The following is an 11,898-nucleotide window of genomic DNA, read 5'->3' on the forward strand; positions in this document are numbered from 1 at the left end:
AAACAATGTAACTAATGCAATTAAAGCATACAGAGCTAAAGTTGTAACCCCAAAGAAAGTTTGATGTCCTGACACTCTATGACTTGTCACCTACTCTTCTTTCTCAAAATTCTTCTATTGTAGCCATTTTTAGCATTTTCTCCATAGGCTTATATTTTGTAACGAAAGATGACCTAGTCAAGTCCTATTTTTAGCATCCTTTGTTCAGAGATTCTCTACAATTTAATCATCGAATGTAACTGACCATCCCTAAGAGGAATATATATGTAACTTTTTGAGAAATTAATTAGAGCGGCAAATTACTTTGTGGACAAACCCCTATAGTTGGGACTACTGCGTGAGAATCTGAGTCTATATTTTAATTTTGTTGTTCATTTACTTTATGTATGTTACTTGGGATGAATATGTTGTGAATGAGAACTGAAAGATTGCAAATAAACTTGGTTTTGTTTCTTTCATTACAATATTACTTTATTGCCCTGTTATGTGCATATTAGTTCATATGCATTTCATTGATTGTATGAGAAGTTCGGCATTTTATTAAAGAAGCAATTGAATAGGTGACAATCTGGCTATTGTCAAATCTCAGTCACTTTAGCAATCCTGGGATTGCCAAACTAATCATTATTTTTCCTCTGATACTACAGTAGATAGTCTTGCCTTGTTTCAATCTTTCATCCAAGGTAGAATGGATTGCATTTTAGGTGTTAGATTTGAAAGTTGCCTAGATTGTTTGAAGTATTAAGCAATTTGGTTTTACCTCTTTTGTTCTCTGATTAAGAGCATATCCCAAAACTTAAAACAAATTCATTACATATCTCTAAATCATATGGGAGTTGTACCTTTCAATTCAGGGGTCTCTGATAGATTACTACATTGACCCATTCTGTCGTTAACTATTTTGTTTTCCATCATTATTAAGCACATTAAAAATCAAGGTACAAATGAAGAAACTAAGGAAGACAAATTGTTAACTAACAACCAAGAGAAGATCCTAAGATGCAATCAAAGAAAGGCTCAAGAGACTTCCAATCAATGGTTCTATCTCAATAGAGGATAGTGATGGTGTTTTGTAAATCTTCGTGAAACCAACTTGAACCTATAACCTTTGACAATACACCTATTGAAAATTGGTGTCTAAGCAACTTGATTACACCTTAGATCTCCTTAAACCTAATGATAATCTCCAACCATATCATCATTTGGTTTATTGATTATACAAGTATCAATTCAATCTATCCCAAAAAGGGACATTACACCCTTACAACTTTAAAAAACAAATAAAGCATGTATTACTAAACAACTTCAACCCTTAAGACTTTGTATTACTAAACTTCATGTATTACTAAACAACTTTAACCCTTCAACCCTTAAGACTTTGTATTACTAAACTTCATGTATTACTAAACAACTTTAACCCTTAAGACTTTGTATTACTAAACTTCAAAACTTAAGGCTTTTCCATTGTAGAAAGAATAAGATCTAAAACCATTGAATGATAAAAGACTTCCCACTTTTTAGTAAAACAATTTAAACTAATTTAAAATTTTGTTTTCATGAAGGAAGGATCCCATAAAAAGAAGGGGAAAAATAAGAACCTTATAATCATTGAATGATAAGAGACTTACCAATTTTTTGTAAAACAATTTAAACCAATTTAATTTAATTTTAATTCTATTTTCATGGAAGGATCCCATAAAGATGAGGGAAAAAATAAGAATCCTATATTGAACAGAAAAAAAAATCAAACTTAAAGGAGAATATTAATTCATTAAGTACTAATATTCCTTCAAATTCATAAGCTCCAAATTTCCTTAAATTTGTGGAGCTGTCCTAAATAAAATCTACAGCTCCCACTCAAAAAATTTAAGTAGCCCCTCTCCATAAGATCCCACCCTTAGAAAGCCCCCACCCTTGGAATTTAAGTAGCCCCTCTCCATAAGAACCCGTCCTTAGAAAGCCCCCACCTAATTACAATGTATCTAAAGCAGTCACTACTCAATACACAGACTCTCAAACACAACACAACTAATGTTGTTGCACAAAAACTTAAACATAACTACTACTTCACCCAAAACTGTTATTCACAAAAAAGACACACTCCAACTTCTAATTGTATGAGAACATAAACTTACTTTGCTTTTTCCAGACTTGTAATAGTTGAGAACAAGAACATACACTTTCTTTTGGTGTTCACAAAAGACCCCTGAAAAATCAAAATTCAGATTCAAGATTCAAGCTGGCCTACCCACAAATTTGGTGTTGGGCTAGAATGGCTGCACAAATCTTCTGGGCTCCATTTAAAGCCTGACAAGTACAGGTAGTGAACAGGAAAGAGGCTCATGACAGATAAATTTAATTCAAAATTCCAACACAACGTCTGTTGCATCTCAGCTACATACTCTTGTTTTCAACTTTAAGTTTCTAAATTGCATTAGATAAGTTACAAAGTTAAGAGGAAACGGAAGTTGTCAACTGCTCTCTCACGTTTGACAAGTGTTTCACTTCCCAAATGCATAAACGAGGATATATAAATTTCAAGGTTTTCTTGAAGTAAATATAAAATTCATCTTCTCTTGCACTTGTTAGGCCCTTCTTTTTGAAAAAAAGGTCAATTGCATTGTATTGCTAGTAAAAGCTAGGTTCAATAAAGCAAGATTATCATTTTATTAAATACCTCCAATAATTTATGCAGAAATGCTATTGCGATCTAGGAATACAAAATCAATACTGATACATTGATAGGTAACATTTTGCAACAGATGGTAACAAGTACTAAACGTACAATTCAATGAAGAAAGTCTTTTCTTCATTTTTATCTCCTCATTTTACAAAGTTTTTATGCGCCTGGAAAAGCACAATCACTCTTCAAGCAAAGAGGCCCAAAAAAATTACCAAGATGACTTCCAAAAAAATTACAAACCTCTGACATGGACGACTAACGAATGCCTAATTTGACAATCACCGTTTACCATCTTGAAAAAGCAGCTATTTTCTGAATCTCTAGTGTACAGTTAGCACAGCGATCACTGAGCTCAACCAAGTGAATGCATATGATAATATAACTTGACTGTACCTAGACTCTTAATTAAAAGCTAACAATAGAAAATTGCTGTGAAAGAGGGCATTTCATTGAAGAGACTTCACGAATGCAAGCAAAGAATGCGCATCCCTCTTTTCAGATGGATATTTTATGGCCTTGCTGCTGTGCTTGGGAAACAGCAAGATAGTTGGAAAAGTTACAAGTTGCAAATGTTGTTGAGAAAAGGATTTGTGTTCTCCATCCGCACGAAATTTGGCTACCTGTAAAACGGATATCAGTATACAATTGACACCAAAGCATAGCATAGACAAAGCTCCATGTCATATAGTTTGTTACTAAAAAGACAAAGATAAGAGCGAAAAAAAATGCACAGGAATGACAAAGGTCATCTCGTATTCTTCTGGCAAGAATCTGATCCTGCAAGTGTTTTACTAACCCATCTATATGGTAGGCCTAATAATTATGCCCCATACTCGTTCGGGACACTATCTCAGGCAACACTAAATAAAATCAAAAGAGCCACGAACGACTGACCAAATTTTGGACAAAAACTGGACTAGTTTAAGAATCTCACCTTGACTCCAGATTCTCTAAGTGCAAATGCTACTTCATTGTAAGATTCTTCCATTGCCTGCAAATAAATACGCCACACAATGGTCAAGTAAAATTAGCCTATCATCATGGTGCAAAAGTAAATCAACAATATATGGAGCCAAATATCCTCTGCTGTTCTTTCTCGAGTGCAACATTGAAATATTGAATTTTCGGTCTTTAGTAGGAGTCTCTACATTTAATACATGAACCAGGGGTGAAAAAAATCTAAGCTTCGCAGCCTATGCATACAACACAGTTTAAGCTGCCTATTGAAAGCAACTATATCACGGCTTACCAAATAGCAATAATGGCAATTAAAGATGTTGCTAGATTTCTATTTCCATTAAGCATGTAAAGTTTATAAAAATAATTAATAACAAAATCAATAAAACCCATACACTTACCAAAGTAAAAACAAGCATTAAAGTTTATTGCAGTGGTGCCTAGCTTCAAGAGGTTTCCGTGCAAACCTGACAAAATGGGCACCAAGGTGCATAGAGAACCACAAGCCACGATTCCTTCCTTTCCTCTAAGCTTGCGAGTCTTTCAATACCTTCTCTTGTCAGTCTCAGCACATTCTTATTTGAGAAAATATCACCAGCTCCATTTGCAACTTGCACAGAGTTCTTGTTATCTGCGTGTGTGTTTTCAATATTTCCCTGCAAAACAAAATCGAATTGTAAAGTTAATCTTCCAAAAGTTTCTACTCCTTTTCCGATTGAAATCACCGTAATGAATGACCATACCAGCCAAAGAGAGGAAATAAAATCGGTTTATTTAATCAAGAAAATATATATTACCCAACAAATTGAAAGAGTGAGTGAATTGCAAAAACATCAAATTTAAATGTTACATGACTTCCGAAAATAAAATTTAATGCCGTAAAAATCAAATCATCGTATGACTTATTAAGCATCTTATGTTTTTTAACATATCCTGCACTCTCTCGTTCTGATGATGGATCAGAGAGTCCATCCAAAAAATTGATGCTAAAAAAATTAATACACAATCAGAACCAGAAATGGATCAGAGAGTCCATCCAAAACATTGATGCTAAAAAAATTAATACACAATCAGAACCAGAAATGAATAAGAGTATTCAAATGGATTGTGGAAATGTGTTAATATTGACTTAAAAATATTGTGGAAATCTCATAACGTTGACTTCAAAACAAATGCAATAATAATTTGGAATATATCTTCAAAAGTTACAGTTTGAAACACAACGAGGAGAAAGTTGAAATTCAGCAACTACAAACTCTTTAAAATGCTTGATTCACATGTATTGATAGCAAGAAAATGACGTACGAATCTCTTTGAACACTTAATAATTCCTTTGAACACTTAATAATTCAAAGTATATTTCATGAGAAAAATCAGTGGAAATGAAATTGGAGGTTGACATAAATGCCATTTAAAACATCTCTTTAAAGACCTAATTGAAAATCCACATCCAAAAATCTTATGCAGATAAAAGGATGCTAAGTTTAAACAAGCTTCCTGTCATAAGAATGCAAAATAATGTGGTAAAGAGCAAGCTGCGGCATGAAGCAGAGGTGACTTATTGGGTTTTTTAACTTGTAAAGTGATTTGCCATATGTCTCAAAAAATATCAAAATAAGAGACCAATGTTTCTTAACAAAGAGAAAAATATCACTACTGGCAACCAAATTACCTTGTGCAATCCACACTCTTTTGCTTTTGAATCCTCCCACCACCAGCGTCCTTCCCTTTCATGTTGTCCTGGCAGAACTGGCCTAGTGCAAGGTTCACATCCTATAGAGACATATCCCTAGAAAATTCACCCATAAACATGAGAAAGGCATTAATGGATAGTTTGCATCATGACAACCATCTACACTCTGCTAAAATCATTGAATAACTATTCACCTAATCTTTCTACTTGCAGGTACCTTATAGTGAAGAGTATTGACTGGTACATTCATTGTCTGCAAGAACTTCCACACATCATTGCCTTGCACATTTGCCAAGGGGTTCCACTTGATAAGACTGCCAACACCACCATCCAATCCTTCGAATGAAGGGTCGACCTGGACATCAATACAAGTCATTGTTTCAAACTCCAAAGAATCCGGAGAATAGAACTCACAACACAGAGCTGATTAGTTTGAGATTAAAGGAGTTATTGAGGGCGCATAAGACCAAGAAAGCATCACCCACAGCATAGAAAGTTGCTGACAAAACAGTTAAAATCATATCAAGCAAAGTACAATGTTTTATCCGTACGGGGCACTTGCAATTCCGTATACTTTGTAACACCCTGAGTGCCAACGTTTTCCATGCCCATGATGAAATCAAACAAATTCCCCTTAGCAAAATATGCTTGTTAGTTTTCTGGTTAGAAGTTTCCATTTAAGTATTGCATTGATCTAATGAGTCTTCCACTACTATAACCAAATTTAGCGTTGTTGGGCACACTTTCCCCTCCTAGATTGCTTCAGACCGGTGATTCTTGTTTTCTTGCTATTCAAGATACCAAATTAAAAATATGATACATTTAACTGATATCAAGAAATCAAGAGAATTTAAACATCTTCTTTGAAGCCTGGCATTTTAACTAGACAATACGCCTGCCACACCAAATTGCATGCCAATCTATCTAGTACTGGTCCGTAAAGCATGTAGCTGCTAGATGGAAAATGTGTTCCGTGCAGCAGACCATTTCCCATTGCCAGACAAGTTTTCAACATCTCACATGTTATAGTTTTTAAAAATGCAAGGTTTTTCTTGGCATTAGCTTCCTGCTCCTCAAACCTGGGATCATTAGACGCATCAGATTAAAAACCTAAAGATGAGGTTCAACCTTATGCCTGAAAAATTGGCGTGGACCATAACCTCACATCCCAATATTTGCCAACAAAAAAGTTATCCAAAGATTATGCGATCCAAAACAGCTCAATGCCACATATAGAACAAAATAAGCAGAACAAACTTAGACCTCTCGTTAAATCCATATTCTTTATCAGAAACATGCTAGAACTTGTAATTAACGTATAGAAAAGCCCTTTGCACGAGATTTAACTATTCGTTTTTAACCCTTCTATAACGTATAGAAAAACCTTAAAGTTAACACGAAATTTAACTGTATGTTTTTAACCCTGTAATTAAATCAGGTAATGCTTCTAGAACTTGTGTTATAGAATTGGAAAATCGAGTGTAGCGACAATCAAATAAGCACCTGCGCAACAGGAACGTTGGCTCGTGTCCCAGGAGATTGATCCTTGCGTTGCCCAGTTATCCATGCCCTGAGGCCTTTGAGTGCCTTTCTCAACGGCTTCACCTTACGTATACGGCAACATTCCTGATGCCCATCTTCATAGAAGGAAAATAGCCCTTTACTCCTTACTAAGGCTTGAACTTCCTCCGCCTCAGGAAACATATATTCAATATGAATGTTATAATGCTTCTCGACCTCAGCAAAGAATTGGTACGTTTCAGGATTAAGCCTTCCAGTGTCGAGACTAAACACTCTGAATGGTCGACCTGTCAGTTTGGCATATTCAATCAGTGCAACATCCTCTGCTCCACTGCATCAAGAAAATATATTGGTCCCAGTCAATGCCTAACATGAGCTATAAATCCTCTTATTTTTAGATTCACAGCATCAATATTTTTTAAATGGGAGATCAAGAAAATCTTGTAGAGAGCAACCTGAATGCAATAGCAATGTCATTACCAAACATTGACAGAGCTTTATCCATAATTTCCAAAGGGGACGCTTCAAGCAAATCCATAGCAATTTCATTGAAATCTACGTTTCCCTCGACTAATTCTGTTAAAAAAACAAGTAACGTTAGCAAATGGTTGAGTCTACCAACAAATGTAGATAATCAAACAAATTACCAGTTCCCAAGACTAAATGTTTTCTGGTAAAAAAGGCTAGATCTAAGACATCAGAACAAGAAAACGGTATCAGTTCTTGTCGATAAACGTAGGAGATAAGTATAGATTGTGGGTTGTTTGAGAAAATAAAATCCAGAGAAATGCTTAAGAAAATGCAAATGTAAACTTGCAAAGTTAAAAATATAGAAAAAATATTTAACGAACATAATAGGCGAGTACTACTAGTCTAAAAATTCTCCAGAGCCCACCCTACACCTTAATGTCATGGCGGTTAGCCCTATGTTTTTCTACGAATCAAAAGCAAAGCTATTAAAAGACGGAAATAATTAACATTCAGAATTTTCACAGCCAACGAGAATAAAAGAGACTTCAAAGGAAAACCTGTTTTTACGTAGTTCTGTAATCCTCCATTAAAAAAAGGGTAGAAATTTAAAGCTTTTGGGGATCACAATTTAAAAGAACTATAACTTTATTGATTTCTGCCCCGTCCGTAATTGAGTGCGATCAGAATCACCGTGAAAAATTACAAACGAAGCTCACGGTCAGCCAACTTAAACTATGCTAATCATAAATTCTTGACAAACTGTCACGGCAAAGCAACATTTCCTAGCAGAAACTGCATAACTTTTCCAAAGCTAACAGGGTTTGTATACGAAGTTCGCTATTTCACGCATCCAAAACCCTCAAATGACAAACGATGCATCAGATAATATATTCTCTATGATGGCCTTTCTGATTGCATTATGCTAAGTATAAATTGTTAAGTCGGGGGTTTAATGAAGGAGCTTTAAATTCTATTTCCATAAAAGAGGAGGTCTCTTGTGAAATCATAATCTTCAAAATAAGAGCTCCTTTTTAAGATTGTATATTTAAACAGGTTTTGATTTATTTATTTTTAAATAAGATTTTTAATGTACAAAATATGCAATAAGATTTTTAATGTACAAAATATGCAATAAGATTTTTAATGTCCAAAATATGCAAGACACAAGTATTTAAACCTTTAAGCTAAACTGCACTTCAAAATTCTTTGGATAGCCAGTTTTCTAGCAAGCTCTATTTTTAAGAAGCCCCGCCCACCCAAAAAGCCGAGTCGGAGAAATCCTAAAGTTGAAAGCGCCTCTGCTTTACTGTTTCCACAAAGTTACCTAAAATCTCTACGTTTACTCACTTATATTTGTATAATTATTCTACCCAAAAAAAGGAAAAACAATTTCTTCGCGGAAAATAAAAAGTTGATCCGAAAAATTCATACATTTATGAACGCTTTTAATTATCATTCTCTGTTAATAATTAAAATCTTGCAGAATTGAATGTGGAGAAGTAACAAGACAAGAATTGATTTTGTGATTGTAGGAGGGGAATAAGCGTACCAGGGAAGGAAATGGTGGTGGCTTTACAAGGCAAGGAAGCAGAAACGGATAGCGGTTGCATTCTGTGAGCGCCCTCTTCCTTTATTGATATCTTCTGTAGTGGCGCCGATATCCGACTGGTTCCATGTGAAGCAATCGGAACAACTGCAAATTTCAGAAAGCCAAAACTGTATTAGAGGCTAGAGCAACGAGGTAGAAATTGGAAGCACCTGAATGAAGATGAACGCACATTTTTGTCTGCTAAAAGTTGCTGCGGTTTGCTGCTGGGCAAGGGCTTGCAAGAGAGAGAGAGAGGCCATGGCTGCATGTGACGATGGTGGGAGAGGGAAGGGAAGGGAGTATATAATTAGAAGAAAGGCAGGGAGGGGGAGTGGTGCATTCGGAATGGCGTCTACATTCAATGAATCTGATGAGTAGCCCGTCGAAGGAAGAAGAAGAATTTGCGACGCAAGGCGTGGCGTCACCCTTTTGCATGTTGCATTTTAAAGTGACATCTTCTTTCATTACAACCGCTCACCTTTGACCCACGCTTCCCCTTCCCCTTTTACCCTTTGTTTCTTGCTCTAGTTTTTTTCATCCATCTTCGGTTTGAATTCTAGAGCTGTGATTTATTATCAACCAATCAATTTTGTTTCGTTTTAACATGATTTGGTCTTTACCTACTTCGTCAAATATTTTGTACACTGATTAACGAAGGTCATGAATGATATTTAGAAATGGTAATGCAAATCAAAATTAAGCATCTTGAAATTAATTTTAATGTAAATTCTAATGTATGTAAGATGAGATAAGGTGGAGGAGAATAATTAAAAGAGACCCTTTTAAATTTAAAAAAATTCAATTATTATTTAAAAAATAATGATAGATATATTTTCCATAATCTTTTACTTGTGGCAAACCTTCAATTAAGTAGATATTCATCAAAAGAGAGTAAACTTGGTCATCCTTGTCTTTATTTAGATTGAATGGACTTATTAGTAGTGCTGAAATTGATAAAAATTACAAAGAAAAGATCATTTGAAAACAACCACCACCTATAAGTTTTCAATAAAGTATATATTTTAGTGTAAATATTTACTTTCTGAAAACAACAATCTTTCTCTAAGGATGAGCAGTAGTTGTCTTGTCATGCTAAACAAAATAGCACAACCATTAAGAAATAAAATATGTAAAACAAAAACTTTGTTGTCCCCAACTACCTATTCATTAATACATGGAGAGATGATGAATGTTATGAGCCTTTTGAGATTTTCTAAGTGAGGAAAGTTTTTATAAATGTTAAACGAGAGAACATTAAAAGTTATGGAAACTTATGAAATGGATAGTAGATATAATAAGATCTTACCATTAGATGGAAAAGCCTCATAGTCATTGACTATTTTACAGTAAAGAGGAAAATACATTGAAAATTTTCATAATATAATATATTTTTTATTTTATTAAAGTCATCATGTGATGAATTTAATTGAGATAATTCTTCAATTTTTCTTTCAGTTTTTTTTCGACTAATAATATAGTTTTTTATTAATAATAAAAGTAAGGAGATACGTCAAGATAGTTACATAATAGACAAAACGACCATTTTCGACCTATCACATCCCCTATACATCGAAGCCCAATACATTTTAACAAAATTTACATTACCCTACCCAAAACATCTAAACCATGGCCTTAATCTGACACATTCTGCATTTCTCTAAGTATTACATAATTCAAGCCTTTTAAACTAACACGAAAAACATCGTCCAACAATTTATCTTCACTACAACCCTACATTTGATATTCTCACTAACTTCGTCGATTATTATTGGGTCCTTCTTATTCAATGTTGTCTGCAACAAACCCCCTCTATCATATTCCAAAAAAGAGCTCAACTACACAAAAAACCTAAAAACACCATAAATCACTAAGGTGTGTGCAAATAAAGCACGCGCACCACTAGATGTTGACGTCGAGGAACTGTTGAATGCCTTTCACATGGATGCACAATTAAGAAACCCACCACTTGTTTGGCATCCATTTCCTAAAGCACCCTAATATCCTCCTTAGACTTCCTCCATTCCTCTACAATTTGTAATTTATACGCTTGTTGGTTGACCCATTTTGACCACCACAAGAATGAATAACGACCTATTTCATTGCCCACCTCCATATTCAAAACATTCACCATAATTAAACCCATAACCAAGGAATGCCTACTCCAACAATGACTCCAAACCCATAATTAAGTCACTAGGAAATATAGAAGTCATAAGCCATCTCACCACCAGAATGTCTTCATTTAGCTCTAGTACTCCCTACACTATTTTCATTGTTGAAATATTCACATTGATTTTCCAATGATGGGTGGCCGCTTCAATCAAATTGCCAAGTATTTTTTGCACTCCCTGAATCATACTAGAGGATGAACACTTCAATAAACATTTCAGCCTATAATCTGTACTAGGCCCATAAAGAGCCTTCTAATCTTTCTTCATCCTAAATGTGAAGTTTGCCTCCATTATATATGCCACATGCTTCTTAAAAAGGCATTGGCATTTACGAATTGGCATTCTTTATCTACGTCCTACAAATACATCTTATCAATTAATGATGTTTGTATTAGGGTTCTTCTCTGATCACACTCTTCAATAAAACTATAATTATTAAAATATCATTTGTGACTTTCGACATTATTTCTTCATAGGGAAAATATAAGACAATTAACAATTACCCCTCCAAAGCCACATCCCCCTAATGGTCAAGTTCTTCAAAAGATTGATCCCTTAACTTTTCAAATTACAACTCTTTTGCATCACTAACACCAAAGACCCTTTAATACCCCTCCTTCGCTATCATTGTATACTTAGTTGTTAAAGTTCTATATGACTCTCTTATGGATGTGTTAGCCCTTATTTGATATTTGAAATGCAATACTTTGATATGTTCAGTAATTTATTATGTCAGGTTGTAACAATTTCCTACTAGCAATGATGATGTTTTAATTATTATTAGTTAGTTAATGAAAGTACTTTTATGATGATG

The 11,898-nt window shown here is 34.6% G+C and overlaps 1 protein-coding gene across 2 annotated transcripts; it reads right to left on the bottom strand.

Annotated features, from left to right (window-relative positions):
• Nucleotides 1-2,717: 2,717 nt before the first annotated feature.
• LOC149538807 (5'-adenylylsulfate reductase 3, chloroplastic-like) lies at nt 2,718-9,189 on the bottom strand. Of its 2 annotated transcripts, XM_089800122.1 has the most exons (10): nt 9,104-9,189; nt 8,875-9,018; nt 7,310-7,430; nt 6,837-7,185; nt 5,551-5,688; nt 5,313-5,429; nt 4,108-4,296; nt 3,618-3,674; nt 3,097-3,303; nt 2,880-3,062 (listed from the first exon to the last, which is right to left on the bottom strand). In XM_089800122.1, the coding sequence occupies exons 1-9, from the start codon at nt 9,171-9,173 to the stop codon at nt 3,130-3,132; spliced, it is 1,359 nt and encodes a 452-aa protein (XP_089656248.1). In that variant the 5' UTR covers nt 9,174-9,189; the 3' UTR covers nt 2,880-3,062; nt 3,097-3,129. The 2 variants fall into 2 exon arrangements, with proteins under 2 accessions (XP_089656247.1, XP_089656248.1); XM_089800121.1 differs by having other exon boundaries at nt 2,718-3,303.
• Nucleotides 9,190-11,898: the final 2,709 nt, after the last annotated feature.

This window comes from Cupressus sempervirens, chromosome 9, assembly GCF_028749045.1.
Source record: "Cupressus sempervirens isolate cs-2001-9-10 chromosome 9, ASM2874904v1, whole genome shotgun sequence".
Classification (NCBI taxonomy): domain Eukaryota; kingdom Viridiplantae; phylum Streptophyta; class Pinopsida; order Cupressales; family Cupressaceae; genus Cupressus; species Cupressus sempervirens.

Bases quoted from the DNA above. Each gene is read 5' to 3' on its own strand.
- LOC149538807 (XM_089800121.1), bottom strand. From the start codon at position 9,173: ATGGCCTCTCTCTCTCTCTTGCAAGCCCTTGCCCAGCAGCAAACCGCA. The intron at 5,689-6,836 runs GTGCTTATTTGA...ATTGATGTCCAG, and splicing joins CCAACGTTCCTGTTGCGCAG to GTCGACCCTTCATTCGAAGG. The intron at 3,304-3,617 runs GTGAGATTCTTA...TCCGTTTTACAG, and splicing joins TTAGAGAATCTGGAGTCAAG to GTAGCCAAATTTCGTGCGGA.